At 38.9% G+C, this 21,764-nt stretch overlaps 1 protein-coding gene across 1 annotated transcript in view; it reads right to left on the bottom strand.

Moving 5' to 3' along the window:
* Positions 1 to 10,487: 10,487 nt before the first annotated feature.
* Positions 10,488 to 21,764, bottom strand: part of oxct1a (3-oxoacid CoA transferase 1a) — a 217,031-nt gene continuing 205,754 nt past the window's right edge. Inside the window, exons 16-17 of the mRNA XM_039758621.1 lie at positions 19,097 to 19,198; positions 10,488 to 10,961 (exon numbers count right to left, since the gene is read on the bottom strand). Coding sequence (XP_039614555.1) covers positions 10,920 to 10,961; positions 19,097 to 19,198 — 144 coding nt within the window. The 3' untranslated portion in view covers positions 10,488 to 10,919. The remainder of the gene's footprint in view (positions 10,962 to 19,096; positions 19,199 to 21,764) is intronic.

Here is a 21,764-nt window from a genome sequence, read left to right as displayed (position 1 = left end):
TCACATTGCTTTGTCTAAGTTACAAATAAAGACATACAAAATATTTATCAACTTGTATGCAAAATTTCACACCACAACAGCTGGTCTGAGTATTTTTGTAACTGCTGGTTTCCTGATATTTTCACAGACAACAGCCTCAGCATGGGACGAAAAACAAAAATAATATTTGGTGAGTGGCAGTTCAGCAGATGGAAACAACAAGAGGAGAACGGCCAGACTTGTTTGAGTGGACAGAAAGGCCACGCTAACTCAGATCAGACCACTCTGCGCAGCTGTGGTGAGCAGCAAAGCATCACAGAATGCACAGCATGTCGAACCTCGAGGCGGATGGGCTACAACAGCAGAAGACCACATTGGGCTTTACTCCTGTTAGCTGTGAACGGAAAGCTGAGACTGTAGGGGGCACAGGATCACCAAAACTGGACAGATGAAGACTGGAAAACATAGCCTGGTCTGATGAATCTCGAGTTGTACCCGACAGGCCTTGCGTCAACAGACTAGGCTGGCAATGATTTAGTGTAATGATGTAACGAATATTTTCTTGGGCCCATTCATACCAATCAGTAATCTTATGAGTATCGTGAATCCCTCGATGGCCATAATTTGCCTATCTCCTAATGAATACTTCCAGTATGAGGATGCAGCATGTCACAAAGCCAATGCTGGCCTTCCCTCTCCCCAGATATGAATCCACCAAAGCACCTTTGTAATGTGGAGGAGCCGGGAGATCCACAACATGAATGTGCAGCAAGAATTGTGTAATGTAATAATGCTGACATGGACCAGAATCTCAAGAGAACCATGACACACAGAGCATCGAGGCTTATTTGAGAACACAAGCAGACCCCAGTCAGGATTAGTGTGGGGTTTCTAATAATTTGATGATGAGTGTAGGCCACCATCAAAGTATCCATCCATCCATTGTCCAACCTGCTATATCCTAACTGCAGGGTCTCGGGTGTCTGCTGGAGCCAATCCCAGCCAACACAGGGCGCGAGGCAGAAAACAAACCCTGGGCAGGGCACCAGCCCACCACAGGGCACACACACACACACAGCACAATTTAGGATCTCCAATGCACCTAACCTGCATGTCATTGGAATTTGGGAGGAAAACCACACAGACACGAGGAGAACATGCAAACTCCATGCTGGGAGCGAACCCGGGTCTCCTTACTGAGAGGCAGCAGCGCTACCACTGTGCCAGCGTGCCGCCCCCATCAAAGTATAAACGCGACAATCAGTCTTCATGTGAGGCTCAATAAGTAAGAGATATTTGTACTGCTTTCTACTACTCTACTAGTGTAAAGGAGCCATGCAGCTTGTCTTTGGACTGCAGGTGGAATCAACATAACCGCTGGTGCCCTAGCAGATGATCTAATGGGGTCCAAGTGGAGTGGACTGCTAACCCGATACTGCACACACTGAGGGTCTGTATTATTAATATCCATTGCGTGCCTAAAACCCAGTAAATGTAGAAATCTAAAGTGGCTCAGCCCAAGCTTTAACCCCGAACAATGAAAAGAAAGTGCTAATTTATTCTTGACATTTTAAATATTGTTGCCAAAAGATTATTGATTTTAGGGTTTTATTCATGCGGCGCCTGCTGGGAACACTTTAAGTCAAATGGTGAATATGAAAGTTCAGACTCTTTCAAAAGAGTGTAATATTACAAATGAAAACATGGCTGCTGTATTCTGATTCTTTCAATTTTGTGTTTCTCTGGTTTGTAAATGCCTTCCAATTTCACTGCTGTTCCTTCCCTAAAATATATTAACTGTGTTATGATTTCTCCTCCTAACACCCAACACATTTAAATGCTAAATTTGTCACTGCTTGTCATCACACATTATTTAGTTCATGTTCAACATTTCCATCAGCTCCTTAGCCAGTTTCTTTTTTCTTCTTTGTGTGCTCTGAGCTTATCCTTAAAATATAAACACTTGTAATAGGCAGCTGAGCAATTCTGTCTTATTAAACTTGTGCTGACATCTTTGGATAAATAAAAACAAGTGCAGCCATAGCACATGCACTTCCGAACAGGTCATCCACCTAAAGCTAAGCATGTTTGGGTCTGGCAAGTACTTGAATGGAAGACCATCTAGGAAAACCTTGGGATGCTGCTGGAAAAGGTGATGGTGAGACAAGCAGGGGGTCTCCCAGTGCAGTGATGGGTACATTGTGTTGGAAAGATGGTGCCATCCTTTGGATGAGACATACAGTCAAGGTCCTGACTCTCTGTGGATCTCTGGGCATCCCAGGGTGTATCCCAATGTCCAGGCCAAATTGCCCACCACGGCCTGGTCATTCTGGCCCCCTAATCATCCCCTGTCACTAACTGGCTAACTATCTCTCATCCTTTCACTACCTAATGGCTAATGTGCGGTGAGCATACAGGTGCAAAAATGGCTGCTGTCAGGTCATCCAGGTGGAGGCTGCACTTTGGTGGTGGCTGAAGTGGCTCCTCATGTAAAGTGCTTTGCCCAGTGAGAAAAGAACTGTGTAAATGTAAAGAATTATTATTATTATTATTATTATTATTGCAGCACCCAGTCTCACTGCTGTCCATGGTGCTGAAATGCACGGTACTGCTCTTACTACTGTGCACTGGCATTGGGGTTCAGCTCCAAGCTGCTGCAGTCCATGTGAGTTCTGCATGGGTTTGAATGATTTCTTCTACGTCCTACATGTGTCCATCTTGAGTGCATGTGCGTACTGCACCTTTAAAAAGAATTCACTCCTAGACGGTTTTCACATTTTATTGTTATACAATTTTGGACAACAGTGAATTTTTCTATGACACTGAACCACAGAAAAAGACCCTTTAATGTCAAAGTGAAAGCAGATCTCTGCAAAATGTTCCACATTAATTACAAATATAAAACATAATATTAATTATTAATATTAATTAATAATATTAAAAATAATAGTTTCCACAAGTATTCACCTACTTTAATATGACACTCAAACAGTAAATCATCACTGGTATAGCCAATTGGTTTTAGACGTCCCAGAAACAGTTAAATAATAATAATAATAATAATATTCATAATAATCTACTCTATATATATATAAAATCCTAAGGATAAAAGATTTTGTGCAACAATTTCATGTGATGTTTTTATGTCATGCTTTAACTCAGGCTTATTTTAAAACCTACATGTATATGTTTGGTATCATTCTTTTCAGAATTTATCGAACTTTAATGTGTTGTTAGATTTTCAGATTCTTATTCCGTTTTTAAATTATAAACTAAAATATCAAGAAGGTTGTGGTTTTTGTCAGTTAAAACAAATGGATTGTTTATTTAGTCTTTTATAAATACTCATCGAGCACAGTGGACCTCAGTTTAACAGGAATACTCAAATCGGTAAGAGAGTAAAATATTTTATTTTCATTTCATGATTTTGACTTTAATAAATAATATTTTTTCTTTTGTACATTAACAGATTTTACTAATATTCTGGTTGCATCTGGGGGTTGGGCACCGAAGGTGCTGAGGGGGCTTGCCCCCCTAGTAATAATAAAAATATAATATTTAATTTCTAACATACCCTGAAATATTTTAAGACATGTTATGATATGCATAATTTGTAACATAGTTACGCTTTCAAATATTTATTTCAGGGCAAAGGCCAAATACAAATCCCTCAGTTTCTAAAGAGCACAGTAACTGAGAATGGAGATATACACATACATGACAATGACAATAAAGGACAATATAATTGAGTGATAGAAGAGTCACTTCCCAGTTTCTACTTAACTCTACAAACATTCAACAAACAAGAGGGACAGAGCAGCCCTATTAAGACACTCATGAAACGAATATAAAATGTGTAAAGTTCAGTCCAATGTAGCCTTCAAAATACTGTAGATCAGGCAGTTCCTACCAGTTCCTGTAAGACTGTTAATTGTTGTTACAGTGTCTGTGAATTATCACGAATTGTCCTCTCAATGAGTAAATAAGAGTCTGGATACGGTTTCTGGTGGGAAGAGGAAAGTGGGGGATCTGATTGTTTTTGCTTTAGAGTCTCGTGCTCTGGCTGTTTTTGGAAGGAGTGTAAATAAAACAACACTAGTGCTTCCTTATATCAGACTCTGTACAATTCTTGCTATCCTCGAGTTCAGTTGTCTCAGGCATGCTTACATTCCTTTCCCAAGATTAGACCACGCGCTTCCACTCCCATCTTCAAGGTTCACATTGGTATGTAGTCCTCTGAAACTGGAACTGGGATCCTTTACCTTCTGACTTTCCTTCATCCCCTCACTGGCTTTCACCAGTTGTCCTACACATTTGGATTTCCCTCTTCCTGGTTAGTTCCCATACTTCCTTTAAATGCGGCCAATAAGGGATAACTTCCTGTCTATACAGGAACTCCTTTTCACTCCTCCGTGTTGAGGGGCAAAACCGTTTAAAGAGATGATCCCAACATTATACAGAACATTATTAATTTCACACATCACACAAACGCACTGCTGCTACACGTTTATGTTGCATTTTATCTCAAACCAAAGGTCATTTTACAAAAATGAATTAATTCATAGATACACAGAAAGGTCTTAATTTCTCTATTACAAAAAAAATCTTGGAAGGTTGGAAGAAGACGAGACGTGATTTTCTCAAAGAGACACTTTCATGTCCCGCAAGACGAGTTTTTGTGCCAAGAGATTTAACTACGCCCAGGGCCAGAAATAAAAGTGAAAGAGTAGATGACAAAGTAGAATGTCGTAAAGAATTCAAAAACGTTGGTGCGGCACACATGCAGAGCAGGTTAGAGATAATAGAAGTACGAAAATTCGAAAGTCTCAAAAAAAGGATAGTAAAGATCGCATTAGCGCAAACAAATGGAAATTATTACTCGGTGAAATAATGGAAAAGCGAGAAGAGATTGAATATATTGTTCAGATTTAAACTTTAAGTCGGAGACTTGTAGATCGTCTCATTGGTGTTGCCATCAGGGAAAAAAAGTAGTGTTTCTTCCCAATGAAGAGGCGTATTCACGAGAATTAAAAGATTTGTTGTTTGGTGAAAGTCCTGCGAGAGAAGAGTTTATGCAGAGAGATTTAGAAAAGTCCTGCCCACATAGCCACTCACACAGTTCGATCATTTCTCATTTGTGTGAATGCTATGATCAGACACATTTCTTGTGGAGAGAAAGAAACGATATTCACTCACGGGCAGTTACACGTTGCGTTGGCACGATGTAATTCCAAACGCGGAATCAAAATTCAATGAGATATTAATGAAAAGGTAAAAGCAAAAAGAGATTGAATATATGAACATAGATGATTAGACAAAAGTGTGCTGCGCAAGATGCAGATCATACCGTACGGCAGCAGCAGCAGATTGAACAAAGAGGAGGTAAAAAAAATATATTTGTTTTCCATTGTATCCCCGTTTAAAAGGGGGTTTTGGAGGAGCAACTGGGTCTCCGTGGGGTGCATCCAGCCCCCCTCTTCACAACGTGAGTGAAGCGAGTGGGGGGGTTGCCGAGCAAAGCGAGAAGGGGGCAAAATCCGCTAGTAATTCAAATGACATAATACAAACACAGACTACAATTAGATTCAACATACCATTAGAATTTTTCAAGGATAAACCAAGAATTTAAAGTGTTAGGTCTTAATAAAGGAGAGGCAATATTGGGTGATTAGATATCTTCTAAGATTGGACTGTGCATTTGCAGAGAGATGCAGGAAGCGTGCTCCCCCGGTTTGGGTGCTGCCACACTAAATGAGTGCACTTGAACAGTAGGCACCGGTGTGTGCGAAGCAGAGAGAACACACTGGTGCCAGAAGACCTGAGGGAGCGAGCTGGAGCATTAAGGATGAAGAACAGCAGAAAGATATGAAGGGCTACATCCATGAGGTGCTTTGAATGTAAGTGTGAAGAGTTTAAATTGAACACGAATAAGTACAGGAGGCCAATGTAACTGGAAAAGAGCAGGAGTGGCGTGTGTGGATCTCCCAGATAGGGGGAGTAGCCTGGCTGCTGAGGTTTGGATATACAGGAAGACCCTGATTATCCGCACCCCAAATTAATGAGGTTCTCAGTAATCCTGTGAATGTACTACACTACCTTTCTTACAATTCATGAAAGCTTTGCCGTAATACCGAGTGTGTAAATCCTGTATCTCAGCTGTACTGAAAGAGCTGTCAAGGAGCCGGGGACTATGGGAATGCGGGCGTGGCTCACTCACTCTCTGCCCAAACTGTACCTGGCTGTTGTACACATGCTCCACTGCTTCGTTCACTTGGGATTTTTGTGTTTATACATTTCACGGCGTATTGGTGAACTACTGGTGGGAGCTGCAAAGCCGTGTTCTCTGGTTCAGAGGAGCACACTTGTGGCATGGGCTAAATGGCGACCTCCTCCATCCCCAAGTGTCAGCTCCCACCTTTTCTGCACAGCATTGTCACTGCATTCCACCTCTGAACAGTGCAAATCTCGCTCGTATCACCAATTGAGCTGCTGTGGTCTCGCACGAGGCATCTCAAGTTTGAACAAATGCACTGTGGTGAACTATGAAACTACATTCTCTGGCTCAGAGGTTAGCACTTTGCAGCGTAAGCTATATGGAGCCCGTCTCTGACCACTGTGAGCGGTGCACTTCTCTGGTGATGTCAGCTGGTGTCTCTCTGTCTGTGTCAGCCCACCTTCTCTGCGCAGTGCTGCCATCTGTTTTATCCAGCTAGCTGAGATAGCATCAGTCCACACTACCTTGGATAATCAGGGTTCAGCTGGATGGCAATTTCTTGAGAGATTTGACTTGTACACCATCCGCCTGCACTCAAGAGGATTCAGTTGATTGTGGTATAAATTCACCTTATCTGGGAGGTCCCATGTGAGGCAAAAAAACTCCAAAAAAATGCTCCAAGCAACTTGGTGAAAAGGTGACTGAAAGGTACAAGTCAGGGGATTGAGACAAGAAAATATCCAAGTCATTGAATATACTGTACTTCAGAGTCACTGGCGTAGCCAAGGGTGGGTAGAGGGGGCGGTCTGGCGGTGGCACATTTTTGGGGGCGGCATTATTGGCCAAAAGGCTCACTACAATTCGCGTGTAAGCAGCAGGGTTTGGAAAAATATCACTCATGAATGAAAAAAGTAAACTTCTCTGATTTTTATCCACAAATGATTCAGAACTTATTTTCAGACTGTCCTTCTGTGACGGCATCAGACACAGCAGTTGAAATTTATGAGGCAACAACAAAAATAAACATAAACATTACACCGATAATAATTTCTAGGAAGATAAACAACTAATTTATAATTTTGTTTCTCTATCAATCCAAATACGTTCTTGCTCCACACAGAAAACATCCCCACCTATCACTTGTACACTACACTGGTTCTAAATTTTCACAGTGCAATAATATTAAACTAATTATTACAACACGGTTTATCAGTGCGTCGATATGATATTCTTGTCTAGTTGATGTTCATAAATAATTATATGTGAAAAATGACTGCTGCTTCTCTCTATATCAATAAATCTATGCAAAATGTATCTTCATTTTTCACTATACGTCATTTTAATTTTCTATTTAAGTAGGTTAACATATTCAGATATGTTGGAGGGTGGCAAATTGAAGTACCACCCCGTCCTGAGTGGCACAAACTCGAGCTATGCCACTGTTCGGAGTCCAGTTCAATCAATCATTATGACCTGGAAGGAGTATGGCAGAGCTGTAAATCTGCCCAGAGCAGATCATCCACAAAAACTGAGTGTTCCACCAGTCACAGCTTTATGAGAGAGTGGCAAAGACAAAGCCACCGTTTTAAATAAAAAAAAAAAACAGAATTTTTCAGAAGGCACATGGAAGGCCCTAAAGTAATACAGAAGACGCCTCTGTGGTTGATTGAGAACAAAATTTAGTTTTTTTGGCCATTGGTATAAGGGCCATGCCTATTGCTGCACATCATCAAAAAATACACCATCCCCATTGTCAAAAAAAAAACTAAAAAAAAACAATACATGGTTAGGGTAACATCACGCTGTGAGGAAGCTTCTCTGCAAAAAGCCCTGGAATGCTGGTGATGACAGAGAGTCAGGGATATCCTGGAGGAAAACAATGCAGTCTGTAAGAAACTTGTACCTTGGAAGAAGATTTGTTTTCATTTTTTTATAAAATTAAATTTTATTTGAGGAAATAACATTCAATACAATCAAGTCAAACTTATACAACAAAAAAAAATTCCAGACAATCAAGACGAACTTAACAAAACAAAATTCAACCCCTGCCTGAACATGAATGGCCAGTGATTAAATGGCTACTGCAAAAAGCAATAGTGATAGAGGGCACTCTTGTTGAGTACCACATTATAGTTTGAAGTTGTTTGAGTTCATATCGTTAATATGAACTGAGGCTTTCAGAGTGGTATAAAGTACTAGGGTGTTGTACCGTGTTAGCCATTATGAATGTAGAGGAAAGCCAAGCAAAATGACATCTTGCCTGAAGAAGGGGCCAGAGTTGCCTCGAAAGCTTGCATATTGTAATCTTTTTAGTTAGCCAATAAAAGTTGTCATTTTGCTTGGCTTTTCTCTACAGAGTGGTATAAAGTAATTTTATCCATGCAGATATATTGGCCCAAACCCAAATTAGTGCAATATGGTGAAGAGATAGTCCCTTTGTCAGTGTCCAAAGATAGTAAGACCTCTGGTGTGTTCAATTTTGTGGGTGAGTATATTAAATTAAAGGGCTGCCGAACGTTTCAAGCTAGGTGTCTGCCTTTAATGAATCTGGGATGGTCTTATGATATTAGAGGAGGGAGTAGTTTGCTGTTAATAATAATGGAGCAAACTTTGTTGATTTTTTATTTTTTGTAAAAATCCACTGGGTAGCCTTCAGGGTCCACTGCTTTCCCACTTTGGAGTGACTTCATAGCATCCAACAATGTTAATATCCTGGAGTGGACAAGTCAGAGTCCCGATCTCAATCCAATTGAGAATTTGTGGCTGAACTTGAAAAATACTGTTCACTCACAATCCTCAATGGAACTTGACAAGCTCTTGCAGCTTTTCAAAGAAGGATGGGGAAAAAAATGCTAGGACAAAAGGGTTGGATTTATAAAACTTTTCTAGGCACTGAACATGTATGTCCTGAGATGGCCTCTTCCAGGCTTGGTTCCTTCTTTGCACCCAGTGCTGCCTGAAGTGACGGTAGCTCCCTGCACACCTCTGTGGTTCAAAGCAGGCTCAGAAAATGAAGAAGGATAACCTCTGCAAGGGAAACCCATCAATAACAAAAAAGAATGTGAAAACTGCTTTAATTTGCATTTATCACAGAAATGTGATGTATTGAAAAATACAAAATGTGATGTATTAAAATACACAACATACAAATGGTGGGAAGCAGGCTTTACTACTGCATTAGCTTGTGTTTCCCTTAGACTATATTAAAAGTTCAAACTTTTGAGGTAAGGTAGTTATTTCAGATATGGAAGACAGAAGTTTCATGGAAAGGAAGTCAAGGTTTTCGAGGTAAGGTCCTCTACCCAGTATTCATGGCAGAAGAAAATGGCTACATGCTAATTAGGACATGAAAGTAAGAATTTCACTGCACTCTTTACATGTGATAATTCTGACATATGAAGCCTCATTCATTCATTCATTCAGTTGCATCCAATTGTCCAGGACCGGGTGGCAGAGGCCACATTCTTAGCAATGAGGCCCAAACGTCCGTTTCTCCAGCCACGCTTGCCAACTCGTACTGTGGGTTCCCATGGTATTCCTAGGGCATCAAGGGGATAGAATCCTTCCAGCAAGCCCTGGGGTATCCCCAAGGTCTCCTCTCAGCTAGTCTTGCCCGTAAAACATGCATAGGTTTTTTTTTTTTAATCAAATGCCCAAATTACCTCAAGTACTACCACTAAAGTATTACTTTGTAGACAACAGCGCTGTTGTGGTTTTAACTGGTAATTTTGTGCAGTAACCTTGTTTAGTGAAATCCCAATTCAGATTTAATTGTAGCATATGAGAAGTGGCCTAGTATCTCTTTGAACGCATCAGTAAATTCAGTTTTTTGTTTAGATATAATAATCAGCATTCCAATCTTTTCAGTGAATCAATTCCTTGGGCTCCACTCACTTTAAAGAATTAGGATCTTGGGAGGCAGAGGAAGGGCACCACCTACTTGGGGCAGTACAACCTTTTATTGTGCAGGTGGTCCTGCAAAGGTGCTACATGAGGACACCTGAAAATAGAGAGGAAGATACAAACTGGCCAAGAAGACGTATTATTACTACTGGCCAAACAACCCAGCAGATGCCAAGGATACCAAAGTAATTGTTATGGGGACCGTGGGTGTTGGACAGAAGATCTTTATGACTCTAGAGGGCACTGCTGGCAGAGAGTGAGTTTTAAAGATCAAGAAGTGAGAGCCCTACAATGGAGATGTGTCTGAGTGTTGAAATAAATTGCTGACATATAAACACCACTGCTGCACATTTTTACAACTGGAAACATATTTAAAGAATAGCAATTACACTTTAACATTGGAAATCATTTTATTATACAATGGTATGTACAGGAAAGATGGATGCATGAGGCTTTAAACTGAAAATAAAATAAAAAGGCCCATGACATAGTGGTGAATACAGTTCTATTGATATTTGTGCTTCAGTTGTTAAATAACAAATAATACTACAATAAACATAAAAACATTGCTGAACTGTATTGAAAATGTTGAACAGCCATCCCCACGTAGCTTCACTTCTATAATACTTTTTTAACTAAGAAACATATTCTGTACAGCCATTCTTTTTACCGGTATTATTATTTTTTATTTTTATAAAGACACTCTTTGACAAGAGCTGTGCAATATGGCGGTGTGTTTTACCAAGAGCAGCTTAGCGGAGCTTTCCTTTCCCTTATTGTCATGTGATGATGAGCTGCAAAAGCAACAGTTTTGCTGACTCATTTAATCTGATATCTGCTGCATTGGCCTCAGGTTGGGGGACACCTACATGAAAATAAAACCAAGAAAATGCATTATAGTTTAAGTAGCATACATCTCAAAGCACTTCTTTTCCAATTAATCATCCATGGTTTATAGAAATAATTGATATTGGAATAGCACAACAAATACACAGATCTGTCTCTCTGTCTGACTCTACCCATTTAGATCTGATATCACTCTGCCCTGGGTTATACAGAAGTGATAATGTATTTAAGTTGATGTAAATGACAGCATGTCCACCATGTTCTTTCTGCTGGTACAGCAAAGCTCAGGTGCACTGAATGATTGTAGGGTGTAAGCTGCCAAGGGGAATGTGGGACTGAATGATAGCCAGCACTGTGTGGTGCTTCCATGGCTGATAGCCACTGCTCGCATATGTCTTGTATGTGCAAACAACACAGGAGAAGCCACAACATTGTATATTTTTGAAAAGAAACTTAATGCACTGCAAAGAGTTTCCATAGCTGTATACATCATATAATAGTGTTTAAGCTTGAGAAGTCTGAATCCATACCAAAACATCTGAGAGAACGTATTTATGTGTAATTAACTTAAATTATGATCACCAAAAAAGTTCTTTATATATAATTTTCTTTCCCAGGTATAAAACACAAATATAAACAAATACATATCATTCATTTGAAAAGAAATTATGTATGGAAAAGTCTTAAGAGTCACACAACAGAAGCCAGACACTCTAATCTCTGGATAGTGTTTAAGATGACTCAGTTGGTGAAGTATACAGGAAGACTGCTCACAAGCAATTGGCTACAATAATAATTTTGGAAATGTGAAATTAATAGAACTTTACACTTTGTTCAGTGGGTCAGTGAGTTAATGTACCACTGCCACACGAAATAAACCCCTGAAGGACACATAAGGGGCTCCTTGCTTCAAATTAACAGCTTTACACCTAATGCCAAATTAAACAACATACAACTCTAAACCTGATTGATTCCTGCAGTTATAATGTATAGGTCTGCTGGAAATGTAAATCACTATGTAAAATACAACAGCAGAAATCATTACTCATTGTGTCACCAACATCTACTTGCTCTTTCCTATTACTGTTATGGGCTATGGGGCTGATGGTTACAAAAAGAGGCCACAAAACAACAACAATAACAAAAAGGCCAGGCTGGTATGACCTTGAACAAATTAGTACACTAAATAAATAGGGTTTCAGTGTCTGGACAGGATGTGAAGAGAAAAAAAAAACAAAAAAAAAACTTGACTATTAGCTAAAGCTGTTCTGTCATTTTCTTATTTTCTAAGATTTACATAAAACTGAATACTTCAATTTTCTAAAATGTTACAATAGGTACTAAAATAATATAATCAATTTGAATTAATAGCATATTATAACATTACCTGTCATTAAAATTGATTTCATGCTTAGTCACTCAAATCTGCTTGGATAAGAAACATGATTCACTCAACTCTACGCTTCTGCCGAGTTAAAAGCATATTAATTAGACTGCTATGTGATAAGATATAACTTAACATATTCCCAGTACTATTCCATTATTAACAGACAGGTATTTTTATCCCCCAAGGCTCATTAATGTATTTTGTAGGTCACTGGTCCTAAATAGTAAGAAAGTTTAACACAAGGCCAGATGGGAATATAACCTTTAGTACGAGTCCTGAGTCATCAACACTGTATTCAAAAGCCCTGCGCACATAAACATCCGTTAAAGTACCCATTAAAAAAAACAGAATGTGCTGAAAAACAGTCTGGACAACACACAAGTATAGATTCTATATTAACATAAATTGGCAACTTGCAGGAGATGGTGGAGTGCTTAAAAATGCCTTTCAGTTCATGAAATATGAGAGAAGAGGAAATAAATTTGATAGGTATGGCATTAGATGCAATATCTTATAAATACCTATAAACAATCATTCTACATAAGGAAAATCATTACAGCATAGTGGAAGAACAGCTTAAACAATCTGCAATACTATGCTTGCCTGTTTCTGTTTACTCTGAAACATCACCACTATATTTATTTTTTCCTAGTTCACTGTGTTATTGATGAAAACACATGAATCGTTTTGTACATGTGCCTTTGCATCAGCACCTTTCCCATTTTCACCTTTTAATTCAAAAGGTGTAAAAGTAACCTCATAGTAAATAATTTACCTTTGCCATTTCCAGTTAACTCTAAACTAAAATGAAGTATCACCTTCCACCTCTAGGGCTTATGTGCACCTTAAAAGTGTTTTCTTTGTGTTTCAATAAAAATGACAAACACACAAAAAATCTTTAATTACCTGTTAAGTATTTTAATCAGAACAATTCAGATTTTTATTGATAAAAATATAATTCTCAAATGAATAGCTTGTAGAATGTGTGTCAAGCTTTGGATATTTATAATCAAATGATAAATTTACATTTATATTAAATTAACATGTGTAATAGAACAAGAGAAGAGTCCCATTGGAGAAAAGTTGTAGTTTGCAGCAGAGATCTAATAAGTCCTTTCTTTTGAAACAAGATAGGAAAATGCAGGGTCATTGATCATAATTTCTTTTTTTATCTTTCATTATATTATTGGAACACAACCACTACCCTATTTAAAGGAATAATCTACCCAAAATTTGCACTTTTTTGTCTGTTACTTAATGTCATTCTGCTTTTTGTGTTGGACAAGAAAAAAATGTAATCTTATGTTTTTCATGAAGAACAGAGATAATGTTTCAGATACAACAGATTTTAACAAGCACCAGTGGGGGCCCAAAGCTGAACAACATAAAATACTAAAACATTCATGAAAAAAAGGTTGCATAATTCAATTCATAATGTCAATTATCCAGTTGTATACTCACATCATCTAAAACACATGTAAAGTATTTTTTTTTAAATATTGTTAAATACTAGAAAAAATAAAATGGAAAATTTAGAATAACATATTAAAATAATAGAAAATAAAAGTGGTGCATGAAATCGAAATGCATTAAACGGAATTTGAGGTTTTGAATTAAAGACGTGCTTTTCACTTCATTCACTGGTCAAGAGCCTGATCTTTAATTCAAAAATATACAGAGATATGCAATAAGCAAATGTAGCAGATGCTTCCCTTTCAAGACAATCAGTCTTCAAGGGGAAAAAAAACCTTCATAATGAAGTTGACATACAATTTACGGACTTCACATATCCACACGTTACCTTTTACTCCCAATGACAGACAGTAAACATGAAAAACAGCACTAATAGTTACATTTCATGCGTTATGCAAATTACTACAACTAGCCAACCCGCGGCGTACCACAAGCCGCATAATCAGGTCGGTGTTTTAATGATTTTTAAGCACAGGGAGAAAATTAACATTTGAAAAATCGGTAATGTAATAAATCAGCAAGAAATGCAATATTATAACATGCACGGAACGAACCAACACACAATCGTCCGTGACTGAAAACTGGCGGACCAATCTTGTTGATGTGAGCGAAGGAAATGTAGACGCGCGCCTTCTGTTCTGACAGATGCGTCGACGATCTATTGGTGGAAGAGTTTGCCACTGGAATGCAAGACACTAAATGAAGATCTCATGGCAAGCCTGAAAGCATAAAATTGGAGCTGTGTGACTCACGTTCTTTTCGCGGTTCGCTTTTACTCAACAAGGGTTAATTGTATGTGCCAGCCTGGATCTCCGAAAGGGAATAGCAGTGGAAAAACTATCACAGTTCATATTGAGAACAGAGATACGCTTGCAAGCATCTCCCCTTGGATATATGCAAATGTCGCGTTGTGCAGGAGGTTCCCCGTCTTCACCTACAAAGCAGCAACATCAGTTTGACAGGACGGAGCGTTATACCTTCTCATATCCAGACCTGGATTTTCCATGAACACCATTCGTACAGTAGTACAGCAGTAACAGAGTAACCGTGAGTGATAATGTCATGCATTTGCATGTAAGACTTTGCGAAGGGATTAACCTGGCATATCATGTTGTCTAGTTGAAGCAACAAAATGTCACTGCAAGCGCTATCACATTCCTTTTGCAAACGTTGACTGGTAGCCTCAGCAGAATCGAAGATATATAGGTGACCATATTGTGGTGACGTGTCAGGATTGTTATATAAAGGAGAGACCTGGTGATAAATTTGACCGTGGATTCTGAAAGCATACGGTCCTTGTCCAGATGGTTCAGCGATGTGTGCGCCCATTGACGTGAAAGCTAAAGCAGAGTTGTATTCCCTGATATGATCACAGTAATGTCGGGACAGCGGGTTCTTGCCAGTCAAGAGGTCTTCCAATAAAAGAGGGGGCTTAGGTGGCGGTGGCAAAGACACCTTGCCGGCATGACAACACTTAGTGTAATGTCCGGATTTGTTGATGTCTGCTGGCCAATGAAGAGCATTGCAAGAAGCACATAATGCAGTAGGTAGGTAGGCCAATATTATGTTCTTGGACGTGAAAGGCGGTATCTTCTTGAAAAGCTGCAGAAAAGTGAATGCAATGTTTGTGCATGAATGATTAAGTGCTGTGTTGACATTGAAGGGAATTGGAATGAGTTGTGTCAAAGCATTGCTGGCAATGTTCACATTGCATAATTCGTTCTGTGGAGTGTGTTTTTAAATGCATGTTGAGAAATCTCTGCATGCGGAACGTTTTTGAACAAATCGTACATTCAAAGATCTTTTTGGAATGCGTTCGTTCAGTGGAGTGGGTGTGTAAATGTGCTTTGAGATGTTTCTGGCGTGTGAAGATTTTGGAGCAGTGTTGGCACTGAAAAGAATTCATCAGGGAATGCGTTTTGAGATGGTTAGTAAGGTATCTAAGTGCTTGAAAGTGCTTGTCGCAAATTTTGCATACAAATCTTTGCGTTGAATGGATCTGCATATGGTTGTGAAGATCCATCTCAACTGTGAAGTCCTCGTTACAAAATGTGCAATTGAAGGTGAGAGTGGAATGAGTTCATAAGTGTTTTTTGAGAGCGCGAGTTGTCTCGAAGCATTGTTGGCAATGTTAACATTGTATCATTCGGTTAGTGTTGTGTTTTTTTAAATGTGCGTTCAGATATCTGTGCACTCTGAAGCTTTTGGAACAAAAGGTGCATTGAAAGTCCTGTGTGGAATGCGTGTGTTCAGGAAAAGGGTGTCTTTAAATGTTTTTCAGGAAGAGGAGAGTGGGCAGGTGACGTCACATTAGTGTGGCGAGCAAGTGGGTGTGTACGCTGTGTGCCCTTACCGACAGAGTCAAAAGATGTCACCAGAAGGTTATGCCGTGGGTATTTGAGAGGCATGAGAACCTCATAATGCCCATGATCCAAAGGACTGCTAAAGAGCAGGGATATGAAGAGACGCTGGTCCGGATTGTAAACTCGAGGAGAAGCATGAGGACGTTTTTGGATGTAAATGCTGATAGTAGCTGGAAGGATTTGGGACATTGCCACAATTTCTACCTCGCCACCATAGACTCCGGACGTATTCATGTAATCAGCGTATTGTTGAGCAGACTGTATAACAATGCCTCTGTGACTAAGAACAACGGATACCACGTCACCGAAGTTATCCTAATGTTGGCAAACAAAGCTAACAGCCATGTTACGAAGTTTGAGAGCAACAGTTTCGTCAATGACATTTCTCCAAAAAAACCCGACTGACAGAAACAAACAGTTACCTGAAGCAGGAATTTCTATAACATTGAAAGAAGTGTTGTTTCCATGAAATACATTTGAAGCGGAAGCCATGGAGAGCAAAAGAATAGTCAACGTGGCTCACAGCTGGGTTTGGACCGTAACACAGACCAAAGTGAGTGAATATGTGTTTGATGAGCTGTTTGATTTGGCGGGCAGTGGTCTGAGTGCATTCCTGAGCACGTGGGAGGAGGGGTAGAGTTTCTGGGCGGGGCTTTGTTGTTCCTTTCGCATGGCTTTTCATGGTGGACGCGGTTGGGTGTTGAAACCGAAAAGAATAATGAAAAGTCAACGTGGCTTAGGCGTGCATGTGGACTCCTAGCACAGATGAAAGGGGCTAACTGGGTGGTCGGTGAGTTTTTGCGTCCTGGCACATGGGCAGGCAGTGTGAATGCCTAGAGAGCGACGGTAGAAAAAGGAGTGTTAGTGGACAGGGAAACATCTTCCGTATTTCTGCAGGAGCATCTAAGAAGACGCATGTTTGTCGCGGATGCGAATTGCTGTATGTAGCGTGTAACACAGTTTGCTATGGTGAACGCGATCATGCGTCATAACCGAAAACTCAGTTTTTAAAGACTGCTTACTTCATTGTGTTTTAACCTCAGTTGTAAAGGATTGTTTTAAAGATCCCATGGGATACCCCTCGCAAACCGTTTTACATGCTGCATATGGCGATTTACCTCCGCGAGAAACATGAACAGTCAACGTGCAGGTGCATGTGGCCTCTACGACAGACGAATATAAATGACGCCATTTCTTCTGTGTCGTCGCGTTTGAGTTGGTGGGCGTGGCTCTGCGAGTTATCGTCGTATCCAATGGTCTTAGAGTTGGTGGGCGTGGCTCCTTCCTGTGTGCGCCATCGGTGTCTTACTTGTCGGCGGCTCAGTGAATCCACGCCCCTTCTGGCATGCTTTCCATGGTTGTCTTGCCTTAGTGAATTATATATATATATATAGATTGTTATTTTACTGCACTTTTTCTACTCTAAATCCATCATATAAAATATATTCAATCCATGAAAATTTCACCACATTTTCTAGCCTTTTATCCTTATAAAAGTCATGGTGTTATCATGTGATCAGGCCACATTAGTCTATAGTTTGGTTCACTAGCATTAGGTTGTGTCCAGTGTAATTCCTGCCAAAGAGTCAAAGATCTTTCTTGTTAAACACAAGATATATACCCTTGGATCATTTGTGACCATTAAGGGTTTGGTTTGTGAAAGTGTTTATTTGATATTTGAACATAAGTCTTCACACATTATTTTTTACTATAAAATGAAAAAAAAAAATCTGTTTTAGATATGTGTTCAATATTTCTTGCCTCGCATTTCCTATCATCCTAAATTTACCCAGATCGTTGTAGACACAGAACACACATGAAATGTATGTATTCCAAATAATGAGATATTATTTACCCTATAAAATTCAAGACACCTCACACCCAGATAAGCAGACTTGAGCTGGGTTTAATTGAAGATTAACTGAAATATGTTTTGAGGCAGGCTGAAAGTCACTCTCCATGACTTAATTGTGGTGGTACTTTCACTTCTGCTATTGTTATAGGTACTGCCCGTTTAATTCATTACTATCACTCGGTCAAATTTGACAATACCTCTCCAATTGCATGGAGGACCTTTTGAACTGGACAGATTACCCTTACAACTGATGACTATGAAAAGGTCTTAGGGCCAAGCCAATTACATATATCAAGCTTCTTTCAGCTATAGCATCTTGCAGCCACATCCACAACTACGGTCTTGAAGTCTGAATTGACTTATTTCTTGTATGTAATCCCTCCTGAGATGCACAAAGTCATCACTCTGCATAGTCTGAACAGAAGCATCTCTGTAAACAGTTACTTCCCATTTTTGTTTTCACAAGTCTATACAATAGTTATTGCCATACTGCCCTGAGCCATCTTACCACCAAATGGTAAACATTTAAAAACAATATGTTTCATTTAATTTGAGTGTCCAGAAAATATACCCTTGGATCAAATAATATGACTGCATAAAGTAGTGTATCACTGAAAGTACAGCCAGAGGCAAATTTATATTGAGCCTTGTGCTTCTGCTGTGTGTTGTGGTCTAGCTTTGAAATTCAGTAACAATTAATACCTATTCACATTGTAATCACACCTCCTAAAAGACCTGCCATTTAACATGTTTGCACTGTTACAGCTAGTGTCAGCATTTGTTCCATTACCCTCTTTCCTTTCAGCAATATAAAGTTGCATTAAGGTGGCAGCTCCATTTACTGGAATTAAGACCACATCAATAATGTCTGGCTAAAGGTTTGAGATTATTTGGTGTCACTTGTGGGGCAACTTCAGAGGAGAGAGGCTACCTCAGTCAAGAAGCTTGGCTATATATCAGTGCTATACCTAGGCGTGCATCCAAAAATACCTTGCTAGTACTTTTCAAACTTCAGTTGCAACTCACGACTGAAACAATGCTTTATATTACTCAAACATAGAAATTAATTTACTTACGGCAAAGTCTGCACCAGTGCACCTCTTAATTTCTTCTACGTTTAGTCCTTCAGATATTTCAATGAGGGTAAGTCCTTTATCTTTGTCTACATCAAAGACAGCCTGAAATAATCCAAAAGAAAAGATACAGATTAGTCCAATTTAAGCTCAATGGTAGTTATGATGAAGAGAACTAAATAATGGATTGAGGGATGCACACAACCCTAAGTAAATCACATCATGAAACATAACTAAATTAAATAAATCTTAATGGTCAGCAGTACAATTCTAAGGTGATTAAAATAAAAGTAATTTAAATAATTTTGTAAATACTTAATTTATCCATCCATCTGTAGTTTATTTAGCAGATTTTGCAATGTGATTCAGAATATAAAATAATGAATACAATACAGTAGTACACTGAATATCCATATGCATAATAAATGTATTGAGTCACTGTCCCTGAGGGCCTGAAGTTGGCACAACATATATTTGTTGTTAATTTGAATTTGGAGCTATATACCATTCTATAGGGTGGGTCAGATCTAATTATGCAATTTTCATTACGCTCTAACTTAAGTTTATTACATAGAGAATTCACAAAAAATTCTTTTTGTTGCAGATAGATGGCAGCACCTGCCCTGCATTCCAAAATGGCGGGGAGATGGTTGTCAGTCGAACAGCGGGTGCGACGTGTTTGCCTTTTCATAATTACATAATTAGATCTGGACCACCCTGTACAGTAGCTACTTGGAGTTTAGAATCAATTATTTCCATATTCAGTAATCACATCTGCACCATTTTGTGCTTTGTCTTACTCAAGGATGCTGCTAGTTTCTTATTGATTTCCTTGGTCATGACCAAGACCATGGCCATGTTGTTGATGCAAAAGTTCTTGTTGCCAAAACACTATAGTAATTCAATGTTTAATGTAACTGCATCACTGCTCTAAAAAAGGGCAGTGTGCTTTAACAATTATCCAAAGTTTGGACAAAAAATATAAAATCTCAATTTCGCAGAAATTAGTTGGGAATAGATCTTTAAATCTATAAGTTTAGGAGAGAAGCAAATATGAGTTTCATAACTATGTTCACATGACGATAAATTTCAACTTCAAGTTGGAAAAACAGAGCAGATGTAAGACACTGGAGCCTAATTAGTGGCAAGCACAACATGAAAGCAGAAACACACCAGGAGTATTGGGTAGACTGTTTAAATACTGAAGGAAATTCTAATATTCAACCAAAACACACGTATTGACTTTTCTCTAACGATCACCATGTCATATCCAGTAGACAGTTTTCACATATCTAAACTTTGCACAATAATGTTTTGGGTGCTTTTTTAGGCTCATTACTCCATTACAGAAAGCTCTTAGTATATAGACCTCTGTAGCATATACTGTAGCTTTCTCTCTTATTTTTTCCCCAAACTTTGTCAAGGATTTTGAGGCTTGTTTTACCTTCTTGTGTATGCTGTATGACTTATCAAAATGAACTGTGCTAACTTGAAGAATAATTAGCGATGTTCTTCATTCGCTTTTGGTACTCTTAGCAGATTCACACATGCAATGCATTATTGCCATCTTCATTTTTGGGCGAGTTAACTGATGGTTCTATATAATGTACACTTTTAAATTCTCTTGTACAATTCAATGTTTTTTCTAATACCTGTAGCAATATACTGCATATTTCTATACTTTTATAAGTACTTTCTAAAATACCAAACTTCCAATCATTTATAAATGGACATTTAATCCATAGCGTTATGTGTATCTTTTCATACTAGCTTTCCCAATAAAAAGACGAGTTTAATCTTGAAACTCTACCTGTAAATTCCAATATTTATTACTAATTAATCCTGAAAGCTTAAACAGTTAACTAAAGAGTTAGACTCATTTTGAAAAGCTGAGTAACTGTTCACTGAAACACACACACACGTTATAAAAAAATAACTTACAACTTTGGGTCAAAAGCATTAATTATACAAGATAAGAAAGACCATTTTTTGAATTTAATAAAATGTACTTGTGTTACAAAAAGGACAGAATAAGAAATAAGGCAATCAGAGGTACAACAAAAGTGGGAGAGATATCTAGTACAGGAAAGTAGATTGAAGTGGTATGGACATGTGATAAGGAGATACAATGAATATGTGGGCAAAAGAGGGATGGAAATAGAAGGACAGGAGAAGGGGAGAAAGCGAGGGATAGAATAAAAGAAGATCTGAAGGATAGAGGCTTGGCTGGTTAGGAGGTGAAGGACTGAGCGATTTGAAAAGGGTGGATCAAACACCTTGACCCCACACAGTAGTAGGAAAGGATGAAGAAGAAGAACAACAAGAAGATAAGTTTGTATGTGTGTGGGTAGGGATTGTTAACGGGAACTGCCATTTTGTTAGGTTTTCAGTGGCACTCATAGCTTGTTAAGACAGCGGATTTAACAGGGATACAGAAAGCCATTCACACCTTCCTCCAACTTGAATTCCAGAAAAAAACACTAAACTGCAGCTTGTACCAAACTTTGGTCAGCTCTGTACTTCGTCTGATAACAAAAGTGTAAATCATATTTGAGCTAACACCTTTGCAGAGGTTCTCTCAAGCAAAAAGACATTCAAATGAACATTTATGTTAGGCTTGTAACAGTGAACTAAACCTGCCTGAATGTGGTCGACAAAATAATGCTCCAGG

The sequence above is a fragment of the Polypterus senegalus genome, chromosome 7 (assembly GCF_016835505.1).
Source record: "Polypterus senegalus isolate Bchr_013 chromosome 7, ASM1683550v1, whole genome shotgun sequence".
Lineage (NCBI taxonomy): Eukaryota > Metazoa > Chordata > Cladistia > Polypteriformes > Polypteridae > Polypterus > Polypterus senegalus.
The sequence above is the reverse complement of the archived record's forward strand: the minus strand, read 5'-3'. Positions and strand labels throughout refer to the sequence as shown.